The sequence below is a fragment of the Petaurus breviceps genome, unplaced genomic scaffold (genome assembly GCF_028583685.1).
Source record: "Petaurus breviceps papuanus isolate PSGF00001 unplaced genomic scaffold, PetGlider_PUasm1.0 63, whole genome shotgun sequence".
Taxonomy (NCBI): domain Eukaryota; kingdom Metazoa; phylum Chordata; class Mammalia; order Diprotodontia; family Petauridae; genus Petaurus; species Petaurus breviceps.
Window position 1 is genome coordinate 295,515 of NW_027186418.1, and position 25,646 is coordinate 321,160.

The following is a 25,646-nucleotide window of genomic DNA, read 5'->3' on the forward strand; positions in this document are numbered from 1 at the left end:
TGTTTCCCCGATAATAAGACCTATCCCGAAAATAAGCCCTCCCCTTACTGTGTAAGATTCCTCGAAAATAAGCCCTCCCCCGACAATAAGCCCTATTGAGATTGCTACTGTTGTGAAGGTGATCCCCTGCTCTACACACTACATTACGGTACCCTCTGTATGCACCGTTCCCCCCCCCAGTGAAACGCACGCCGCGCTCCGAGCTGCATCCAATCAGAGCTGCAGCAGTGAGCACATCATCCTGTTCTTCCCCAGTGATTTGCTTATTGAATAAAGGTACATTTTTTTGTTCACATTTACCTGTTTATTAAAATTGCTGTCAATGTTCATTAAAATAAGCCCTCCCCTGAAAATAAGCCCTCTGGTGTTTTTCTGTCCAAAAAAATTAATAAGACGGTGTCTTATTATCGGGGAAACACGGTAGTTGGAAATGTTTAATAAGCACTTCATAATGTGGAGCTGGAACTCAGGAGTGACACTAGAGGCAAAATATAGAAATGTGGGAATTATAAGGAATAGAGATGTTAAATTAACCCTTGGGAGCTGACTAGGTAACACGAGAGAACACAGACACATACACACACACACACTCACACACAACATACATTTCCATAAATATGCATAAGAAAAGTGGGTCTAGGTTGGAGCCCTGGATTGTACCCACAGTTAGGGTACATGTGAAACTGAGAAGGAGCAGTAAATAGAGGAAGGATCAAGAAAGAGCAGTTTCATAAAAACCCAGAGAAGAGAGTATCCAGGAAGAAAAGTTGGTTAGTATTGACAAATACTGCAGAAAGATCAAGAAAGATAAATATTGAGAAAAATTTATTATTTGTATGATTTTAGACTCCCTGTGGGCAGGCACTGTCTTTTTGTATCCCCCATTTTTAAGTGTCCTGTACATAGTAGGCATGTAACAAATGTTTATTTATTTATTGATTGATATTTAACAATATTTAGGTCACTTGTAACTTTTAAAAATTTATTTTTATTTTATTAAGTATTTCCCAATTACATGTAAAAGAATGAGCAATCATTTAAAATTTTTTTTTAATTTCAAACTCTCTCTCTTCTGCTTGTCCCCCCCTCTTCTTTGAGAAGGCAAGCACTTTTATTTTGATTATACATGTGAGGTCATGCCAAACATATTTCCATGTTAACAGCACTACCAAAGAAAACACAGACAAAATAAAACAAAAATAAAGTTTAAAAAAAAGTCCGTTTCAATCTGTGTTCAGAGTTCATCAGTTCACTCTTTGAAGTTGGATAGCATTTTTCATCATGAATCCTGTGTTGTCTTGATCAGAGTAGTTAAGTCTTTCCCAATTGATCATCTTTACAATACTGCTGTTAACTGTGTACAATGTCCTCCTTGTTCTTTGAGTTCATATAAATCTTCCCGGGTTTTTCTGAAACCATCCTAGTCATCAATTTTTATAGTAACATACCATCATAATCATATACCACAACTTGTTCAGCCATTCCCCAATTGATGGGAATCCCCTCAATTTCCAATTCTTTGCCATCACAAAAAGAACTGCTATAAATATTTTTACCTTTTCTTTGTTCTCTTTGGGATACAGACCTAGTAGTAGTATTGCTGGGTCAAAGGGTATACACAGTTTTATAGCCCTTTAGGGGTAGTTCCAAATTGTCCTCCAGAATGATTGGACTAGTTCACAAATCCATCAATAATACATCAGTATCACAATTTTTCCACATCCTCTCTGATATTTGTCATTTTCCTATTCTTTCATGTTAACCAATCTGATAGGTACGAAGTGGTATCTTAGAGTTGTTTCAATTTGCATTTCTGTAATAAGGAGTGATTGAAAACATTTTTTATGTGACTATTGACAACTGATTTCTTCATCTGAAAACTGCTCTGGCCATTTATCAATGGGCAATGGTTCTTATTTTTATAAATTTGACTCGGTTCCCTATATATTTTGAAAAATGAGCCTTTATCAGAGAAACCTTTGTAAATTCCCTCCCCCCCATTTCCTGTTTCCTTCTAATTTTGGCTGCATTGTTTTTGTTTATGTAAAAGTTTTTTAATTTCGTGTAATCCAGATTGTCTATTTGCTTCCTGTAATCTCGTCTATCTCTTGTTTTGTCATAAATACTTCCTTTATCCATAGATCTGACAGGTACATTTTTCCATGGTCACCTAATTTACTTATATCACTCCTTATGTCTAAATCATTTTTCTATTTTCCTTATCTTGGTATATGATGTGAGACATTTATCTATGCCTGATGTTCAATGGTTTAGTCTTGTCTGACTTTTTATGACTCCATATTCTCTGCATGGTTTTCTTTGCAAAGATACTGGAGTGGTTTCATTTCCTTTTCCAGTGGATTAAAGCAAACAGAGGTTAAGTGACTTACCCAGGGTCACGCAGCCAGCAAATGTCTGAGGACAGATTTGAATGCAGATCTTTATGACTACAGGTCCAGCACTCTATCCACTGAGCCTATCTATCTATCTAGCTGCTTCTTGGTCTATACCTTGTTTCTGCCAAAATGTTTTCCATTTTCTTCCAGCAATTTTTGTGAAATACTGAGTTCTTACCTAAAACCTTTGATCTTTTGAAGTGTATTGGGTGTTCCAGGAGGACTAGTACCTCTGATGTGGGGGCTTGCTGAGCATTTTTCAGGGCTACTCATCTACCTTTGGCGTCCACCTTTCACCCCACTCTCACCCGTGGCTCCAAGAAGCTGTAGCATGAGCAGCAGAAATATCCTGGTAAACCATCTCAGCAGTCAGGCTAAACCAGGTTGAAGATAACTGACAGTCCTCAGATCCATTGGTGATTAGGGAGATATCTGTCCCAAGCATGTGAAGATTTTCTGTGGTGGAATGGGCAGATAAGAACAATTTGTTCCAACGGCCAGGAAGGCAGCAGAAGCAGGTGTCATTGGAATTCTTAGAGCTTGGTCAGACATTGAAGATCCCAAGGTTGTATACTGTGTCCTGAGTCGTTGCTAGTCTTTTTGGCTGTTGTCTTGCCACTGGCCTTCAGCGACTCTGGAACAGAGAATGAGGCTGACAACTTTGTGCAACTCTGCCTCACTTAAATCCAATTTATGTGCAAGTTAACACATCACTTCATGATGTCATTGGTCCTCCAAAACAAAGAATGAACAACAAATAAGGATCTTTTGTTTTATCAAACACTAGATTACTGTGGTCAAATACTGCTGTCTATTGTATATGTAATTTATTCCACTGATCCATCACTCTATTTCTTAGCCAGTACCAGGTTGTTTTAATAATTACTGGTTTGTGATATAGTTTGAAATCTGGAATTGCTGGTCTGCCTTCCTTAACATTTTTTTTTTTCATTGATTCCCTTGATATCCTTGGCTTTTTGTTCTTCCAGATGAATTTTGTTACCATTTTTTCTAGCTCTATAAAATAAATTTTGGTAGTTTCCTATGGCTTTGGTGGTTTGGTATGGTTTGGTAAGTAAATTAATTTAGGTAGAATTATCATTTTTTATTTTATTGGCTTGGTCTACCCACGAGTAATATTTCTCCAATTGTTTAGATCTGTCTTTTTGTGTATGTATGAAAGTATTTTGTAATTGTGTTCATATAGTTACTGAGTTTATCTTGGAAGATAGACTCCCAGGTGTTTTACATTGTCTGTAGTTATTTTAAATGGAATTTCTCTTTCTATTACTTCCTACTGAACTTTGTTGGTAATTATAGAAATGCTGATGATTTATGTGGGTTTATTTTAAATCCTGCAACTTTGCTGAAGTTGATAATTGTTTCAACTAGTTTTTTATTTGATTCTCTAGGGTCTTCTAAGTATACCATCATACAATCTGCAAAGAGCAGTAGTTTTGTTTCCTCATTGCATATTTTTATTCCTTCAATTTCTTTTTCTTTTCTTATTGCCATAGCTAACATTTCTAGTACAGTATTGAATAATAGTGGTGATAATAGACATCCTTGCTTTACTCCTGATCTTATTGGGAAGACTTCAAGTTTATCCCCATTACAGATAATGCTTGCTTTTAGTTTTAGATGGATACTACTAATCATTTCATCCATTTGACTTTGTTTTATAGTTTCTTGATGTCTCTTAGAGTCATTAGCTTCCACTTGCCTAATTCCAATTTTTAAGGAATTATTTTCATCAGTAAATTTCTTTACCTCTTTTTCCATTTGGTCATCTCTCTTTTTTAAGGTGTTAATTTCTTCAGTATTTTATGTGCCTCTTTTACCAAACTTTCACTTGTCTTTTCATAATTTACTTCCTTTGTTTTCATTTGTTTACCCAATTTTTCCTGTGCCTCTGTTATTTGATTTTTAAACATTTTTTGAGCTCTTTTAGTAATTCTTGTTGGGCTTGTGTACAATTCACTTTCTTTTGAGGCTTTGCTTGTAGCTTTTTTGATTTCAGTGTCTGCTTCTAAGTTTGTGTCTTGATCTTCCCTGTCACCACTATAGATTTTTATGGTCAGATTTGTTATTGTTGTTTGCTCATTTTTCATCCTATTTCTTGATTTGGAACTTTATGTTAAAGTTGGGCTCTGCTCCTGGGATGGAGGGGGCACTGTCCTAAGTTTCAGGTTTTTTACTCTTCTGTTTTCAGAACTAGCTTTGACAGGTCTGTGCTTTCAGTTGTGTAGTTAACCATCTTTTCCTTTTACAGACCTAATTTTGCCTACTTTCCATTTTCTTTGGGACCAAGATCCTGCATTGGACAGTACTTTTCACAGGTAACAAATGACTGTCCTTTACCTCCTTACCTCCAGAACAGTTTGGCATCTGTGTGAAAACCTGAGTACAAATCCAGCTTTAGACATTTACTAGCTATGTGACCCTGGACAGGTCATTTAACTTCCATTTGCCTCGGTTTCCTTAGCTGTAAAATGGGAATAACAATAGCAAAACCTACCTCCCAGGGCTGTTGTGAGGACCAAGTGAGATAATATTTGTAAAGTGCTTTGGAAATCTTATAGCACTACATAAAGTCTAGCTATCATTATTGTGTTATGTTTAAAATGACTCATTTCCTTGGGGGAGCCTTTAAGCAGAGATTAGGGATACTGGTCAAGGATTTTATAGGAGGGAGGAGTATATGCTTCTGATAGAGAGCTGAACTAGCTCTGTGACCATGGGCAAATAGCTTCCTCCTCTGGACTTTGGTTTCTTCTGCAAATTCAGGGCACTTAACTAGATAACCTTCTAGCTTTGACATCCTCTAAGAAGTTTGACATTTCATAAGGGAGATGACTTTAATTGTCTAAGGTTTATATTCAGCAAACATGTATTAAACATTTGCTCTATATAAAGTTCTGTATTGAGCAAAGTTGGAGATATAAAGATGAATAAAACAATCATTGCTCTCAAGGAGCCTTTCTTCTGTAGGAGAGAGGAGACAGGGATTCAAATCACTATATTAGCTGACCGTTATATTGCACATTACTTACATAATCCCATTCAGTCCTTATGCCTGCTCTGTGAGAGAGGACATAAGTCCCCATTTTACAGATGAGGAAACTAAGACTTAAATGAGTTCTCTTGCCCAGCATCATCCAGTGAGAAAGTTTTAGCACTAGGACTTGAAATCAAGTGTTCTGGTTCCAATTTCAGTGATCTTTTCACTCTGCCCCTACTAATTCGTGCTTGGGAATAATTCGTAAGGGAATAAACATTTGTTTGGTGCCTTCTATGTATCTGGCACTGTGCTAAGCACTTTTGCAAATATTATATCATTTGATCCTCATGACAATCGTTGGAGTAGGTGCTATTATCATTTCCATTTTACCATCAAAGACACCGAGGCAAACAAAGGTTGAGTGCCCGGGGTTACATAGGAGTCTGAGGCTGGATATGAACTCCAGTCTTCTTGATTCCAGGCCTCCCCACCCCCTCTCCACTGCTCTAAACACTCTGCCATCAGCTGCCTTATGTGAAAGGTACAAAGAACATGCCAGGGAGGATGTGAGAGGGTTGGGTGGGCTTCATGGGTCTTAGAGAAAGGGCAAGACTTCCATGGTCATAGTTGGGGAAGAAGGGCAATAAGGGATAATTGGAGCTATCTTTCCCCAGCCTTATGATATTATAAGGGTCCTTGTGAGTCTTTCCCACCATGGCAGATTTAAAAGCGTAATGAGCCACAAAAATTCAGCTGGAATTTTCACTTCTTGGCATGCTAAGTGTAAACCCAAGTTAAACATCTTGTTAATGGCAGTTTGTAAATTAAAGCACTACCACTGATCAATAGTTTTGTATAATTAATAGAATAAAGAGATGTCATCTGCAAAAACAAAACAAAACAAAAAACAGCAAGATGTGACTTGTTATTGACCCATTGTTTTTCATTTGGTTATAGATGGAGGTGAAAGTGCTGATGGCCAAACTATTTCAGAGGCTGGAATTTCAGATGGTCCCGGGACAGAGCTTTGGAATTTTGGATTCTGTGACTCTGAAGCCCAAGGATGGCCTGGTCTGCACACTCAAGCCCTGGGGAAGTTAGGCAGGTTTTCTCTCGTCTTGAAGGATGTCTCTGGTTCAGCCTTTAAATGTTGGATTCTTTAGATGTCATGGACCTTTCTCAGAATGCAATTTAGAATTAGGGGCCTTCCAATTCAGAAAGCTGGTACAATGCAGATGGTTAAGCTATTGGATCTTAAAGGCCCAGCTTGCAATAGGTTATCTGACATCTAAAGTTAAGAATATTTATTCTCACTCCTAATGGATAGAGGCAGCATGAAATAGTGGACAGTGCTGGATTTGGAGCCAGGAAAACGTGGGTCCAACCCTGCCCCAGGTAGTAGCTGTGTGATGCTGGGCAACTCATTGCACTCATCTCAGTTCGTTTCATTGTATGTAAAATGAGAATAGTAGTAGTATTTATTTCACAGCTTATTGTGAGAATCAAATGAAGTCAAGTATGTGAAGAACTTTGTAAATCTTAAAATGCTATATAAATGCCAGCTATGCTAGAGAATTATGCATGATAGAGAATTAGTTCTTGGGATTCAGGAGAAAACAACCTACATTATGATTGAGAAGGGTCATGGTAGAAGGCAAAGAACTGATTAAAGGTGAACTCAAAAGATGAAGTAATCAGTACCTGAAATAATCAGAGAAGTTTCTTCCTTCTTTTCTTTTGAGGATTATTATTCTGAATCTGGTAATCTGGTCAAAGTAATCTAGTAAAAGGAGATCAGTTAAAAATTAATTTAAAATCTCTTATTTCTAAGAGAAGTGTAGAGAGTGAATTTGCTTTCACATTTGTTACCAAGACCTTGGAAAAAAATAACCATGCCTCAGTTCTCCGTTACCATTGAGAACATTTATGGATAGTGGCCAGGTAAGTGGCAGGCTGCCATGTGGAATTGGAACCTGTTTTGCTCTGTGCCCACCATCACTTGCTGAATAAACCCTAGTACCTTAACCCTTCATAACCACAGAACTTCCAAGTTGGGGGTAGTTGTAGCCACTACTGATAACTAGGCCTCTGCCCTAAGTACCTAGACCTGAGAATTTGGGACCTTGATTCTAGCCCACCCTAAAGGGTAGAGTTCAGAGAACTCCCTGCCCTGCCTTGCTCTGTGGAATCATCTTAGAAAAACAACCATGATTAAGGCATCAAAGACTGGAATCAGTTTAGACATCAAGATATCAAAAGACTGGCTGCCAGGCTGTTTTACCCCAGGACCTTGATGAGGAGCTGAGTGAATGCCCTTTAGGGCACATGTCATCTCCCATCATCTTGGCATATGGTAAACAAACTGGTGCCAAGGGTGAGTTTAGTCTAGTCTGGAGGGCCTCATCACCATTATATTTGGCCTTTCAGATGTGCAACCCAATCTATTTGTTGCTCCCTAGTATATGAAAAGAGGGTGGACTTGACATGACTCACTATATCAGGGTGGGAACACTACCATAACTAGCAAACTCCCACCTCCTCCTCCCTTTAATATCTGTGATTCAGTCACTTCTTCCAAGGCTAAAACCTTCCATAGCTACTACTTCCTGCTCTTATCTCCATCCAACTCCTTACCCCCATCCATCTCTGCTCTGTTTATCCATGATACATTTAAGAATACCTGTGCCATGGTTAACAAACTCCCCTTTATCCCAAACCCATTCCTCTCATATTCTCTCCATTTTTTGGTGCTCACGAAAACCTGGCTCCCTCAAGAAAGAACCTGCATCTTGACTACCATCTATAGTACTGAACGCTCCTTTTTTTTCCTGCTTTCTTGGCACATTGACCCAGGAGGAAGTAGCAGATTTCATGCTTCTCACAACCATTTCTAGACCCACCCCACACTTCTCTGAGTTTATGCCATTGACACAACCCTATCCAGATCCTAACTCTCTTTTCTTTGTCAAAGAATTCAGTATTTGGCTTGTACTCTTTTTTGAGTGTGTATGAAAACACAAGCATGTATTAAAAGCTGTTTCACAGTTAGTTTCTAAGGCTCCCTGCCAACTATATATAGGTAATAAAAGCAGGAAATCTGAACAAAGAGTTTAGGTAGAGGATTTTATTCTTTATTTTCCCTCTTTTTATTACTTTGCACTGGAATCAGTTGGTGAACTAGCATTTATTAAGCACTAAGTGCCAAGAACTATAAGTAGAAAGTAATACATTTCCTGCCCTTCAGGTGCTTATATTCTAATAGAGGAAGAAGATGCATAAAAAATGAAAAGAGGGGAAAGATCTGGAGTGAAACCTAGAAAGCAATGACATATAGTTGTCCTGGGCAGCCTGTGGAGGAGCCTTAGATGAGCCTTCCAATCAGAGGGAGAGACTGCAGGAAGATACTTCTGATGTGTTAATTCCAGGGCTAGAGTAATGATGATCTTCAGGATGAAGAATTGTGGTATGGAGACCAAAAAGAAATTTCAGGGTTGAAAAAACTGGAGCTGTTTGAACCTGTAGAGCCCTGGTTGGTTTGTAGGAATAGTAATCTGTAAAATTTGCTTAATGGATGCAGTTTAGCAATCAGAAATTATGAAGTTTGTGAGGATTTTTTTTTTGCCTTTTTTGGAGGGCAATTGGGGTTAAGTAACTTGCCCAAGGGTACACGGCTAGTTTTTGTGTGTGTGTGTGTGTGGGTGTTGTGTCTGAGGCTGGAACTGACCTCGGTTCCTCCTGACTCCAGGGCCCGCGCTGTACTCACTGCGCCACCTTGCTGCCCCAAGAATTTTCTAAGTGTAAGTCAGGTGGAACTTTCAGAAAGGGACACAGACCCTAATGAGTAGAAAGTTGAGGTTAAAAAAAAGTCTTTGTAGCTATTCATTCCATGTTTTTTGAGTTTAGATGCTAGGACCTAAGAATCTGCTTTTAGAGAGGAATTTTCTATTATAGCAAAGCTCTGAAGACTAACAGGATCTTCTTATTGGGGAGAAAAAAGCAGCTAAGGGTTTTTTGTGACTAGATGTATGAGAACTCCCTTTCTTAGAGCCTAAGAAGTTTGAGCTTCTGGGCATTATGCCAAAATATAGTTGGTGAAATCCAATCTTCTTATGGGAAAGAAGTAGCATCTCAACTAAGGCCACTAGCTGAAGTCATCAGACTCCGCAAGGTTCAGCATTCCATACAACCCATACTTATCAGATTCCTATCTTGTGATGCCAGTCAAGTGTAGACCCAGCAGAAGCACTGTGAGGCTATCAGCAAAGAAGACATTAAAAGCCTGCAATGTCAGGGTCAAGCATTAGTTTTTCTCTTCTTTGCATGTGCCTTGGTCACTAGTACTCCCTATTTCCACTAGTGGGTGGACATTTGTGGTATACCGTGTCCCAGGTTTGTAGGAGAAATGTGTTATTGTAATTTTGCATACCATGCTATTTAATTAAATGCTTTTGCTTTTAATTACTAATGTCCCCTGGCTAATTAGCAAAAGTGAACATATTGGTGGTGAAGCAACATGGTAAGAAAGGTAGAAAGAGGTATTTCAGGCAAGTTGTAAAACAGAAAGATGTGTACTTTTACAAAAAGTGTTCCCTATTGTGATAGAAGAAATCCTATAAAGAATGTAAATTGAACTGGATTATCTATGGATTGTTAAGTCTTCCAGGTGCTTATGTTTGTAACTGAGTTTATGCTGGTTGCATCAAACCCTGAAACACTGTAAAGCATTATGGAAGAGATACATAACCACTCAAGAGTCTGGCCTAAACATCCACACAAGAAAAATCAAATAAATGAAGAATGTCACCCAGAATGTGACATGCTGTCGAATAGACAACCTATAAGGCTTCTCCATCAGTTTGTTTATCTGAGACAAACAGTATAAAGAAATAACGAGTTAGGCCCAGAATTAAACAAAAAGAGGAGAAAGGACTGGATTTCCTCTACGAAATTATGAAACTCATTCAGTGACCCCAAATTTCCCTCTGAAACAGACACATTTTTAAAATAAGGGTATTCTACCAGTGTTGTCATATAGCTGTGAGACACAGAATACAGCTGTCTCCAAAGAACTGAATAGAAATTTCATACAGAGGATAATGACAAAAGCACATTGTGGTTATGAATAGTATGCAACATATAACAAGTAAGCACCTTCAAAGAAGAGTATGATTAAAATGTATGACAGAAAAAGGAGCTGGACTAGGCATGGAAAATGATGAGGGATGATAAGTCGGGGGGGGGGGCGAGATCCATGTGATGACACGCAAAGGTGAGAGAAGATTCCGGCCCCTTAGGTGGACCCCTGTGCCCAGGAGAACATGGACGAGAGGCAAAGAAGATGGTCAGGTGTGATTCGATGATGGTCTCTATCACGGGGTGGGGATATCCACATTTTTTAAGATCATAGATCTGTTTGGATATGTGAAAAACTCAGAAATCTCTGTAGAAAACACATGTACAAATAGATAGAAATGAGGATACTTTGACAGGTTTTCCTTCAAGTTGAATCTTCCAAATCTACCTTAAATAATTAAGAAGCTGTTAGAGACATAGAAATCTAAGTCCATAAAGAATGAAGAACTAGATAGCAAAAAATCAAATTAAGAGGCGTGAATTTTTCTTGAATCATTGTGAAGTTAGAATGCTATAAATATAGCTAAAGCATTAAAATATTATCACTAGAAACTATCAAACCTTCATAAAACTTTAAAATAATGTTTTAACTGCCTAGTATATTGTTGTTGGGTTAGTACCAATATGTAGACTGTGGAAAATCTATGTTGAAATCCCATTGTTACAACCAAGAAGCTAGAAATCTCACATGAAATCATGTATATAATCATTACATTATCAAAAATCCAATTATCTTTCCACAATGTTGTATTGCTCTAATCAATAAATATGTATTAAGTGCTTACTAAATGCAAGCACTATGCAAAATATAGAAAACGCAAAGAAAAAATAATTTATAATAGGCCTGTCCTCAAGGAGCTTATATTCTAATGGGAGAGACAACACGAATATAAGCAGGTACATACAAAATTGAGGCAGAGTAGATGAAGGTAGCCTTGGAAGGGAAGGCACTGGCACCTTAGGAGGACCAAAAGAGGTTTCCTGCTGAAAATGATTTTTGAGTTTGAAGGAAGCTGCTAGGTATTCTAAGAGGTACAGACAGGGAGGAATAATTTTCTAGACCTGAGGGATAACCAGTGCAAAGGCATGGACATGGGAGATGAGGGGCTGTGGATGGACAATGGAAAGCTGGCCATGATGCTGGACCATAGTGGGGGGAAGGGAGCTATATATAAGAAGAGTAGGAAAACAAGAAGGAGCCAGGTTGTGCTGCCACATGGCCACCCTTCCCTGCCAGAAGCTCCCTCCCTCTGAGAATCTTCACTCCCAGACACATGGAAGAACTGACACAGCAGACTGGAAGTCTGAATGGGGTGAAACAAGGACTAGAACCCTTCCCAAGGGTAAAACCAGTAGCAGGTATGAAAGCAAAGTCCTTGCTTGTATACAGGTTTTAAAAATCTCATTCTGGCCTATCTTCTTGTCTCCTGTATGATTCGATCTTAAGCTTGGGCAGTTTACTGAATTTTACTGGAATAGATTCCAACAAGTCTACCTAGAATGTTCTCATTTTTATTATGTTGCTTTAAGTGGTTAGAATGCCTTATAACTTGCTAACAGAATCAAATGTTTCGATGAGGAAGCTAGAAATCTCAGTAGAAAACATGGACAGGTGCATAGAAACAAGGCCATTTTGAAGGAGCCAACATGTGCTTGCTTCTTAGAAATGTCCAGAACTTAGGACACCTAGTTGAAGGAATCAAGAATAATTACAATAGAGATGAAAATCAAAGTTAATAATGTATCTACTATTTAGCAAAAAAAAAAAAAAGAAATTCCTAAAAGGAAACAGGCCTTTATTAAACACCTGCTCTGTGCCAGGTGATGTGCAAAACATTGTAAAGCTATCTCATGTGATCCTCACAGTTATGCCTAGGAGGTAGGCATTATTATTGCTTCTATTTTACAGCTGAGGTAACCTGGTCAGATGGCACCCATCTAGTAAGATGTCACCTATCTATTTTAAAGTGGCTGAGGTGGGATCTGAACTCAGGTCTTGTTGATTGCAGGCCCAGTACCTTAATCTACTGTACTACCTCGTTGCCTCTGAGACTCAGGCTCTAATTTGTATTGATTTCCTGTATAGTTAGAACTCTCTAAATTGAGCTGAAGAAGTCATGTTTTACCACAAGCAAGCTATAAACCTTAGTAGAAGACCAATACCTGAGCACATTTCTGTTGTCATTCCTGAAATGGAGGGAGGGATACAAAGATACCACTAATTTCTAGGTTGTGTGTCACTGATCATAAATATGCTAGAAGTTCAGGAAAAAAGAAATCACTGTGGGCTGCAGTGATTAGGGAAGGTTTTGTAGAAATGCCGAGTCTGGAGAGAACCTTGAAGAATATAGCATTTGAACACAAAGCACAGAAACACAGAAAGTCAGCGCTAGGTTATGTTGTGTATTATAGCCCAACCCTGAACCATCAAATTCTAAGAAGGCAGAGAAGTTATCTATCTTAGATTTCCTTTTGAAATGGTAAAAGCAAAGAAAGTTTCAACGTTAGAAGAGGTAAAATTCAGATGTATGAAAAATTCATTTTGGTTGAATTGCCCTATACTATAAGGATAAATGTGACTGTGATCTCATGTAACTCATTGACGGAGAGGCCAGGATACAAAATGAGATGCTTCTTACCTCCAGTGAATTCATCATTTGGTTGGCAGGATAGGGCTCAATATACATGGAACAATCAATAAATTTTTCTGTTTTATTTAGTAATTTTTCAGTTATGTCTGACTTTGACCCCATTTAGGGTTTTCTTGGCAAAAATACAGGAATGATTTGCCATTTCTTTCTCTAGCTCATTTTACAAATGAGGAAACTGAAGCAAACAGGTTTAAAGTAACTTGCCTAGGGTCCCTGGACTGGGAATCGGGGACTAGATTCTAAGTCCTGTCTTTGTCTTAAACTTATCAGAGAAGTCATTTTCTCTTTCTGGTCCTCAATTTTATTATTTCTATCATAGGGATGTGGAACTAGATGAACTCTAAGGTCCATTACAGTTCAGATGTTCTATGATTCTATGAAATAATGCTAGTCACTCTTCCCCAATAATTGAAGGATGTGTAATTTCATTGGTGCCCATATTCCCTTTACTGTACAAATTACGATACCCCTATAACATGCTATAGCATTTTAAACACAAGGTTAGGATATTAATGGAAGAGGATCCAGAAAAGTATGAAGAACCCTTTCAAATATATATGAATGTAGACCTAAAATGCCATGATACTGGGTTGCATGATGCAGAATTGGCACGAGTGCTACTCAGGTTGGATAGAGTGCTACAGTGTATTTATAAGATTGAATTTAAAACAATTCTGACATATAAGAGGTGATAATAGCTTAAGAAGTTATTTGTACCTAAGAACATTGTAACTGTTGTGTGAATTTTGTTAATAAATTGAATTCTACTTTTAAAAAATGTTGCTCTAACTAAAAAGTGTATCATTCTGCAGTCAATCTGGTGCTGTGCCTTTCTGAATGTAGTGAGGCTGGTCCTTGGACCATAGGGCCGTCATGTGGTCTGGACACAAAGCCTTTCCAGCTTAGCATGTCTACAAGACCTTTATCCCTGTTATTTTAATTTTTTTAAACATATGTTTTTAAAATTTTGATTTCCAGATTCTTTCCCTTCTTCCCTCGTCACCTACCTCTCCTGGAAAGATAAGCAATTCAATATAGGTTGTACATGTGTAGTTATGCAAAACGTTTCCATAGTAAATATATTGTGAAAGACTAACTATATTTCTCTCTCTCCATCCTATCCCACCCCCCACTTATTCTATTTTCTACTTTGACCATGTCCCTTTTCAAGTGTGTGCTTCTAACTCCCTCCCCCACAATCTGCCCTCCATTCTATCATCCCCACTCTTATCCCCTTCCCTCCTACTTTCCTGTAGGGCAAGATACCCAATTGAGTGTGTATGTTATTCCTTCCTTAAGCCACATTCAATAAGAGTAAGGTTGACCCATTCCCTTTTGCCTTCCTGTTTTTCCCCTCCATTGTAACAGTTTTCTCCTGCCTCTTTTATATGAGATAATTTACCCTATTCTATCTCTCCCTATCTCCCACTGTCATTATATTCCTCTTTCACCTCTTAATTTTAATTTTTAGATATTATCCCTTCATATTCAACTGATCCTGTTCCCTCTGTCTATGTATACATGTAAACATCTATACACAAACTCACAACTGAATTTACACATGTACACCCTCCTATATAAATATATATATATGTATGTATGCATATATATATACACACACACACACGCACACACATATATATTCCCTTCAACTATTCTCATACTGAGAAAAGTTTCATGAGTTACAATTATCATTTTTCCATGTAGGAATGTAAATAGTTCAACTTTAATAAGTTCCTTATGATTTCTTTTTCCTGTTTACCTTCTCATGCTTCTCTCTCTCTCTTTTTTTTTTTAAGCAATCAGGGTTAAGTAACTTGCTCAAGGTTACACGGCCAGTTATTATTTCTGGGTGTGGTGCTAAGTATCTGAGCCCGGATTAGATCCAGGTCATCCCGACACTGGAGCCGGTGCTCTTACTCGCTGAGCCACCTGGCCGCCCCTAAGCAATTGGGGTTAAGTAACTTGCTCAAGGTTACATGGCCAGGTGTTTCTGGGTGGGTGCTAAGTGTTTGAGCCCGGGATTTGATCTCCAGGTCTTCTCAACCCTGGAGCCAGTGCTCTTACTCGCTGTGCTACCTGGCCGCCCCCTCATGCTTCTCTTGCTTCTTGTATTTGAATGTCAAATTTTCTATTCAAATCTGTTTTGTTTTTTTTTCATCAAGAATGCTTGAATGTCCTCCATTTCACTGAATGACCATATTTTCCCCTGAAACATTATGCTCAGTTTTTGCTGGGTAGGTGATTCTTGGTTTTATTCCAAGCTCCTTTGACCTCTGGAATATTATATTCCAAGCCCTTCAATCCCTTAATGTAGAAGCTGCTAGATCTTGTGCTATCCTGATTGTGTTTCCACAATACTCAAGTTGTTTCTTCCTGGCTGCCTTGACCTGGAAACTCTGAAATTTTTTTTATAATATTCCTAGTTTTCTTTTGGGGATCTTTTTCAAGAGGTAATTGGTGAATTCTTTCAATTTCTATTTTGCCCTCTGGTTCTAGAATATCAGGGCAATTTTCCTTGAGAATTTCTTGAAGGATAATTTCTAGGTTTTTTTTTTTTTGATCATGGCTTTCAGGTAGGCCAACAATTTTTTAAATTTTCTCTCCTGTATCTATTTTCCAGGTCAGTGGTTTTTCCAATGAGATATTTCACATTGCCTCCTATTTTTTCATTTGTTTGGATCTGTTTTATAGTATCTTAATTTCTCATAAAGTCATTAGCTTCCATCTGCTCCAATCTAATTTTGAAGGAATTATTTTCTTCAGTGAGTATTTGAAATTCCTTTTCTATCTGGCAAATTTGGCTTTTTAAGGCATTCTTTTCTTCATTAGCTTTTTGGACCTCTTTTGCCATTTGAATTGGTCTATTTTTTAAAGTGTTATTTTCTTCAGTATTTGGGGGGGGTCTCCTTTAGCAGGCTGTTGACTTGCTTTTCATTATTTTCTGGCCTCATTCTCATTTCTCTTCCCAATTTGTCCTCCACTTCTCTTACTTGATTTTCAAAATCCTTCTTGAGCTCCTCCATGGCCTGTAACCAATTCATATTTTTCTTGGAAGCTTTTGATGCAGGAGTTCTGACTTTGTTGTCTTCTTCCTGTTCCATGTTTTGATCCTTTTTGCTCCCCAAAAAAGATTTTATTGGCTTATAGTACTTCCTTTGCTTGCTCATCTTGCCACCCAATTATTTGACTTTTAAACTCTTTGCCACAGTAGAACTCTGCTTCTGGAGTGGAGAGCTTTGTTCCAAATCACTGGGGTTTTCACAAATGTTGTCAGAGATCTGAGGAGGGTGCCCTCTCTACAGACACCACACTAGCACACTGGTATTTCTCACTCTAGGACCATCGCCCAAGACAGCAACCCAGATCCAAGCAGGTTAAATCAAGAATTATTACCCTCTGAATGGTCACTTGGTCCCCCTATGATCTGCCGTCCAGGAGCTCCAGAGGCAGCCACACGGCAACAGCTGCAGCCACTGCACCTTAGCCACCTCTCACCTCAGGGGCAGGGAGTAGGCCATGCTCTTCCATCCCCCTGTTCCCTTCCCTATTGACCTTTTACTTTCTCTTTGGCATTTATGGGTTGAGAAGTCTAGAAACCACCACAGCTGCTGGTGATTCAATCTCCTGAAGTCTGATCTGGCTGCCGTTGGTTGGGGCCACCCTGGGGCTGGAACTGAGAGGCTCAAGCAGGTGTGATAGTCCCTTCCTGTTGGCCTTCCAGGCTGCCTTCAGTGGGAGATTTGTTTCTCTCTGTCACTTTGTGGGTTCTGTAGCTCTAAAATTTGTTTAGAGTCATATTTTGCAGGTATTGGAGGTGGTTTTGAGGGGAGCTCATGGAATTTCCTGCTCCTACTCTGCCGTCTTGGCTCTGCCACCATCCCTGTTGTTATAGTCTTCAAGAACCCACTTCCATCCCAATATGGAAACACCAAAGGAAGACTTAAATGGAATGCCTAGTATGAAACATATCTGTAGATCACTTTACAATTAGTGTAAATCTTCCTGCCTGCCTGGGGATCATTGAGCATTCTAGAGACATGTTAGCATAGCATTACCATGTTTTCTCTTTTAGATTTTACTTAGAACCCACCAAAGCCACCAGTGACTTGTAGGTTCACTTTGTCTTTTTTGTAGGCTCCGTTTGACTGCCACATGGCACCACATGGTGGCAGCATTTCTCCACTTTTGCTGCCTATTGCCAGAATGTTTTAAAATTTATTTTTAAATGTTTTATTGATGCCGTTTTATTTTTAAACATCATTGTCACTTTCTAATGATTACTCATACAAATAGAATCCTTCCTAGTAACAATGTACAGTCAAGCAAAACAAATCAACACATTAGCCATGTTTGAAAATACATATGCCTTATTCCTGACTTATGATTGTGCACTATCTATTTTTTGATGGCACCTAGGTTATGCAGTGCATAGAGTGTCAGGCTTGGGATCAGGAAGAATCATCTTCCTGAGTTCAAATCTGATCTCAGACACTTACTAGCTATGTGACCATGGGCAAGTTACTTAACCCTGTTTGCCTCAGTTTCCTCATCTATAAAATGAGCTGGAGAAGAAATGACTAACTCACTCTAGTATCTTTGCCAAGAAAACCCCAAATGGGGCCACAAAGAGTTGGACACAACCTAACAACAACAATCTCTTTTTTGATAGGGAGGAAACATAATTTGCTATTACTTCATCTGAGTTCTGAAGTCTCAGTCTTGTAGTCCTTTACATAATTGTGGTCACTGTTTAAATTATTCTCCTCACTTCTTTTTTTTTTTCTCTTTGAATTTTTTAAAATTTTATTTTTTTAATTAAGGAGCATTTTTTCCCTCCCTGTCACCTCTTCCTTTAAATGAAATAAAACAAAACCTTTGTGATGAATGTACATAACGAAGCAAAACAAACTGGCATACAAAAATGTCTTCTTACTACTTCTGTATCAGTTCATACTTCCAAACTTTTCTGAATTAATATTTGCCATTTCTTATGGTATAATAATATTCTATTATATTCATATACTATCATTTTTGTTAACTGTTCCCCAAATGGTTGATAGTCACTTTCCTTTCAGTTTTTTGCTGTTACCGAGTGTGTGTGTGTGTAGATAGATAGATAAATACTTTTTTATATAAAGGATATTTCTTCTTTGGCCTCCTTGGCATATATGCCTGGTAGTAATATCCCTGGTTCAAAGGGCCTATATGGTTTAGGGACATTTTAGTATCATTTTTGTTGGTGTTCAGTCATTTCAGACGCTCTGTTTGGGGTTTTCTTGGTAAAGATACTGGAGGGATTTGTCATTTCTTCCTCCAGCTCATTTTACAGATGAGGAAACTGAGGCAAATGGGGTTAAGTTACTTGCCCAGAGTCACACAGCTAGGAAATGTGTGCTGCCATATTTTAACTCAGGTCTTCCTGACTGCAGGCCTGATTCTCTATCCACTGAGCCACCTAGCTGCCTTTAGTATGATTCCAGAGTTTAAATCGGCCTCAGATACTTAGTAGATGTGAGACCCTGGGCAAGTCATATAACTTCTGTTTACCTCAGTTTTCTCTTTTGTAAAATGGAGATAATAATAGAACATACCTCCCAGGATTGTTGTGAGGATTAAATGAGATAATAAAGTGGATAGCACAGGGCCTGGCACATAGTAACAGCTATATAAATGCTAACTATTATTATTATTACCTTATTTTAAAAAGAAAGGATGACAATTATAATCCCCCCAAAGACACATTTACAAGAAGTAAACTGGAAAGATTGGGACAATGGCTGTGGAATATTTCATTATTTTGTCAGATGTGATTGATATGTTGATTCGTTTTTCTGAATTGCTTTTTCACTTTTTTTCATAATTTATTTATTTATTTTAGTTTTCAACATTTATTTCCACCAGATTTTGAGTTCCACATTATCTCCGCATCTCTTCCCTACTCCCCCGCCCCAGGATGGCATGCATACTGATTACTCATTCCCCCAGTTGCTTTTTCACCTTTAATCTTAGTTACAAGGCAAGGCCTATTGGCTAAGGAATGGATAATCTGGAAATGAGTATAATATAAAAACAAAAGGCATCAATAAAATTATTTCAAAAAGAGATAAGCAAGGAAACTACATTATGACTATATGCTTCATAAGTAATGAAACAATGTCCATACCAAATATTCATGCTCTTAATGGCATAGCATCTAAACAAAAGAAAAGCTAATCAGGTTAGAGGGAAAAATAGACAATTAATAATTGTTGAGTACTTCAGTGTGACCTTTTGAGGTTTAGACAAATCTAACAGAAAGATAAGCAACAAAGAAGCTGGCAACCTGCTAGAATTTTAGAAAATGTAGATATACCAGGCTTCTGGCAATCAGTGAGTGTGATTCAAAAGCAGTACGAGCTTTGCATGGCACCTTTACAAAAACTGAGTATGTTTGCAGGGCACAAATAACTCATTAATAAATGTAGAAAACTAGAAATATCAAGCTTTATAGACCATAGGCAATAAAAATTATAATCAATAAGGGGTATTTGAAGAAAGGAGTCACATTGAAATGGAGACCAAATAATACAATATTAAAGAATATGTGTATTAAAGAGCAAATCATAAGAATAATAAATTATTTAATCAAAGAAAATTATAACAATGAGACAATAAGCCAAAACATTTTAGATGAGGCCAAAGAAATTCTTAGGGGAAAAGTTATATCTCTATAGGGGTAGAGGTTGATTGACTCAATCCATTCCACTCCATTCCACTCCACTTAAACTAATAATATGCTATACCCTTGATACATTTGTCAGGTGAGAACGCCTCTACAAAATCAATTAATCCATTAAAGACATTACACTATTCACCTTAATCATTTTGGAAGGAGAAAAAGCCATTGGATTAAGTAAAATGAAGCTGCACAGAAAATGTTTGGATATTGGTTGAGGAAATAGTCATTCTCTGTGGTGTTTGGGTAAAATTTGTTGTCTGATCCCTCATGACCTCTTTGGGGATTTTCTTGGCAAAGATGCTGGAGTGGTTTGCCATTTCTTTCTCCAGCTCATTTTATAGATGAGGAAACAGAGGCAAGCAGCATTAAGTGATTTATCCAGGGTCACATAGCTAGTATGTGTCTGAGACTGGATTCAAATTCAGGTCTTCTTGACTCCAGGCCCAGTGTTCTATCCATTGTGCCACCTAGCTGCTTTGGGTAAAATAGGCCAGTTAAAATCCAAAATACCAGCAGCAGGATGACTTAGAGACATGAGTGGCTTTAGCCAAGCCCTATGAAAGGGAATTTCTTGGGGCATGGGAAGGGGAGGTCCTATTTTAAATCAAAATACAGAAATAATCTCATTGAGGAACTAGATTGAAGACTATTTTTGTCTGATGTTGAATCACATATTGTAAAACTTTGTCCAAATTAGAGTCTAACATTAAAATGAAATATATATAATGCTAAATTATATTATATATAATATAATTATTATATGATGCAAGTTATATGTAATATATACATTATATGAAATATATAAATGCTAAATCTATAATCTATAAATATATAATATGAAAATGTAAAAACTAAATATATAAATACTCAATTATATTATATATAATATAATTATATAATATATACTCTATTATATATAATGCATATTTTATATGTGGTATGTGTACATTATAATGTACATTACAATTACAATGTGCATATACATTATAATATATAATGTATATATACACAAATGTGTGTATACAGTTATTATATAAGGATCTTTCAAGTTGTGACTTATTTCATTGAAAATGTTATTTATAGTCAACAAAATTTATAAAACAAAGAAATTTAACATGAAGTCTTGCAGATAAGTAAGCATATGAGGCTTTCTGGGTAACTTTTAATTAATAGAATTTTCCACATAAAAGGTTTACAATTATATATAATTAGAGCTTTCCAAGTTTATATTTAGAGTTTTCATAATCATGGGGAAGATTTTTTTTCCATTTTACAATTATATAATGTAAATTTTCATTTGCTAGTCCCAATGTGGTTTGGGAGAGTGAGCCCAGGGCCTGTGCTCTATCTCTAAACACTCATCAACAAAAGAAGAAACTAATGAATGGACATTCAGCTCCAAAAATAGGAAGGTCCAGCACTCTCCATTGTACCATCTGGCTGCCTGAAAGATGGGAGTGGTTCAGAGCTGTCAAGTGATTTGTCCAAGATCACACAGCTAATAAGTGACTGAGGCAGGATTTGAATTCAGATATTACTGAGTTCAGTGACTGAGTTCAAACCCAGTGCCCATGGATAACCTTTTCCAAGTCTCAAGGGAGTTAGGATTTGAATCAGGTCTTCTGACTCCAAATCCAGTGTAGTTACCTTCAGAGGTTTTTCTTATAATATTATCCAATTATTTTCTCAACTGAAAATTTATCCTTGTGGACAAGATTGATTATGGCTTAGATTGATTAAGTTGGCTCAAATAATTAATAGTTTGTCAAATAGAAAAGTGGTAGTTAAAGTGGATTCAAAACCAGTTGCTGACTGTAACCAAAGGGTAGTTATCATGGCTCTGTATAAGCTTGAAGTTTTGTAGTGGGGGGGGGGCTTCAGAAATCTATCTTTGGTTCTGTGTTATTTAGCATTTTAAGTCAATGACTTGTAATTAAGGCATGGACAGCATGTTTTTCATATTTGCAAATGATATAGAACTGAGAGGGATAGATAACATGTTGGATGATAGGATCCAAGAGATTTTGAGAGGCTAGAAGATGGGGGTCAAATGAAATAATGAAATTTAATATGGATAAACATAACACCCTTCTCTTAGGTTAAAAAAAAACAGTTTCACAATAAGAACCTCTATCTAAAGAAAGATGTGAAGATTAGGGAGACTGCAGAGTGAGTCAGTAAGGCAACATGGCAGGCAAAAAAGGCATCCCATAGAGCATTATCAAGGGCGTAGTACCCAGAAAAAGGAATTTACCTGATAACTTACTGTTCAGGTACTGACTCATTCACCACCTCCTTGCCAGCCATAGCTCCTAAAGACCCACAAAGAAAGATCTCTCCCCCAAAGTCTTTGGTATTGTCAAAAGGTCAAAACTGGTGTGGTTTTCTCCATTGAAATGACATGCAATAAGATGTATTTGTATGTTACCCTTATTTTCCTTCTACACTCTGGCCAAACTGGACCATAGCATCTAAATTAGCAGGACTTACCACCTGCCCTGCCCTTAAAGCTCCCTACATGTGCTATATTCCCCTCTATGATAGGGCTTCTTCACTTTTTTTTTGGTGTCATGGACTCCTTTGGCAATCTGGTGAAGCCTATGGGTTCTTTCTTCTAAAAATAATATTTTTAGAAAAACAAATAAAATATGTCAGTGTACAAAGGAAACCAATGAATATGAAGCAATGATATCCTTTTTTCTCATTAAAGTTGATAGATCCCTTCAAATTTACACATGAAACTTTTAAGAACCCCTATTTTATTAGAATGTGAGCTCCTTGAAAGCAAGGATTATCTTACTTTTATTTTATAGGTATATATAATATATACATATGACAAGATGCATGTCTTTACATATACATGTATATGCATATATTATCACAGTGTTGTACATTGTTGTTGTCTTTCAGTCATGTCAGCTCTTCATGACCCTGTGGGCTGTAGCATGCCAGGATTGTTCACAGGGTTTTCTTGGCAAAGATACTGAAGTGGTTTTCTATTTCCTTCTCCAGCTCATGTGAAGACTTCCCCTGGCAGAATAAATGGATGAGAACAATTTCTTTCAATGATCATGAAGGTGGCTGAAGCAGCCACTATGGCACTCTTAGAGCTTGGCCAGACATCAAAGACACCAAGGTCATCCACTACCTCCTAGGCCATCACCAGTCATCTTGACTTTTGTCTTTCCACTGGGCTTTGATGACTTTGGAAGAGACAATGAGGCTGACAACTTAATGCAACTCTGCCTCACTTAAATCTAATTCACATGCAAGTTATGGCATCACCTCATGATGTCACTGGTCCTCTTTGAAACAAAGGATGAACAACACAGATGAGGAAACTGAAGCAAATAGGGTTAAGTGACTTGCCCAAGTCATACAGCTAGTAAAAAAAAAAGCCCTGAGGTCAGATTTGAACTTAGGCCCTCCTGACTCCAGGCCCAGGGCTCTGTCCTAGCTGCCCTTGCAGCTTCATACACTGCCTTGCATTTTAGGTGTTAGGTAGCAATGGGAATGGAATGTAAAGAAAAACCATGGAGTCCTTTTCCCTGAAGATCTTTAAAGCTGAGAGAGAACTTTCTTAATGGGAGAGCTTAAATTCAGTTCTCCTTTGAGGTAGGATAGACTTAATGAATTCTAGAGATCCTTTACACCCCAGAAAGTATGGAATTTTAAACAAATAATCCCTGTAATCATCAACAGGCCTCTATCTGAAGATTAAAAATAATACAATTCTAAAGAATGAATGTGTTAAAGAGTCAGCCCCATAATGCAGTAGACAGAGTACAGGGCTTGGAATCTGGAAGACCTGAGATACCTACTAGCAGGACTATTATTAGTATCTGCCTTTTACAAATAAGAACACTGAGGCACAGGGAGGGTGCCAAAGGTCATAGAATTATAGACTGCAAGATATAGAAGGAATCTTACAGCTCATGCAGTCTGACTCCATCATCTGACAAATGGGCAAATTGAAGTCTTTTGAGATGAACTAACTTGCCCATGCTCGGGTAGATGGTCAGAGCTGGGATTAGAACCTAGATTCTCAGGCTCCTAGGACAGTGCTCTTTCCATTGGACCACACATGCTCTTTATTTTTTTTTTATTTTTATTTTTTTTTAAGCAATCGGGGTTAAGTAACTTGCTCAAGGTTACACGGCCAGGTGTTTCTGGGTGGGTGCTAAGTGTCTGAGCCCAGGATTCGATCTCCAGGTCTTCTCAACACTGGAGCCGGTGCTCCTACTCGCTGAGCCACCTGGCCGCCCCCACACATGCTCTTTAGATGGTTGAGCTGCTAGGGCTAGAACCCAGGTTTATTTGTCACCATCAAATTCTATGGGTTTTTTTTTTCCCACTGTGCTATAATATATTCTTTAATATCTTTAGACCTCCTCCTAATGTTCTCATCTGTAAAGTGAGGACAGCCGTTAAGGTCCCTTCAATATCTAAATTCTATGATTCTGCTAGTGAAGATTGGGCCAGTAATTTTGTTGTTCAGCTCTTCGCTATCCCATTTGGGGTTTTCTTGGCAAAGATACTGGAGTGGTTTGCCATTTCCTTCTCCAGTTCATTTTACAGATAAGGAAATTGAGGTAAACAAGGTTAAGGGTCACATAGCTAGTAAGTGTCTAAGGCCAGATTTGAACTTAAAAAGATGTCTTCCTGATTCCTGGTTTGGTGCTTTATCCACTGCACCACCTAGCTGCCCCTAGGCCAGTATAGACAACAAAATATCAGACTAACTTTTGGGAGGGAGCCATATCTATAGTGCTTTAGAGTTTCAATGCCTCCATTTCTTCCAGGACATAGATGATGCTAGACAGCCTGGAGAGGTTGCATATCATTGCTTTCTAATGTTTTTGCCTTTTCTTTTGCTATAATATTTTTGGTTTTAATGTTGTTTTCTAATGTTTAACTAAGATTACTGAGTTGACATGCAAGGATAAGACTACCTGGTAATGGCAGATGTGATGGACACTGGAAACCATTCTTGTGGTCATTAGATTGTGGGGGTACTTCCTCCCCCTAGAGCTGTTGTGGTTTGTGGTTAGGGCTAATCCTTTCCATTCAACCTTCAGTTCCTACTTCTTCTCGGATCTCAGAGAACCCCTGGGGATATTTATCCTAGCTCCACAGTCAGGCTAAATTTTGAGAAGCCTTTGGCTAGCTGTGTGATTCAGTATAAGTCATTGCATTTCTCAGGCTCTATGTTCTTCTTTAGAAAATAAGGGGGTTGGACCAGAAGATCTTTAAGGCCCCTTCCACTTGTAACATTTTATGTATGACTATTGTAAAGGTCCTGTAGACCTGACATTCACATGTAGGAGACAGAGTGCTGGATTTGGAGTCAAAAAACCTTGTGTTCAAATCCCATCTCCAACACTAACTGTGTGAGCTTGGGAAAATCACGTGACATATTAATTTCTCCTTTTTTGGGAACTTTATTCTTTTTATTAACAAAGTTTTTATTTATTTTATTGTAAATTTATGAAATAAAACCAGCATTTCTATAACAGTAGAATTTAAAAAAAATTGTGCATGAAACTGCAAATTACTTATAACTTCCTATTCCTTTTAAATATATGATGAAGTTATGTCTTCCCCCCATGCCCCAGGTGACTTAGTTTTCTTATGAGCAAAATGGGGAGATTGGAGTCAATGATTTGTAAAATCCTTTTTAGCTCTAAATCTATGGTCCTATGATCCCATGACTCATAGCTTTTCAGAGGTGAAATGGAACTCAG

General features: G+C 37.9%; 1 protein-coding gene across 1 annotated transcript in view; it reads left to right on the top strand.

Annotated features, from left to right (window-relative positions):
• LOC138173649 (cholesterol 24-hydroxylase-like) overlaps positions 1–12,305 on the top strand; it is a 53,400-nt gene extending 41,095 nt beyond the window's left edge. Inside the window, 2 exon segments of the mRNA XM_069103700.1 lie at positions 4,669–4,735; positions 6,355–12,305. Of these exon segments, the coding sequence (XP_068959801.1) occupies positions 4,669–4,735; positions 6,355–6,498 (211 nt within the window). The 3' untranslated portion in view covers positions 6,499–12,305.
• The last annotated feature ends 13,341 nt before the right edge of the window (positions 12,306–25,646 follow it).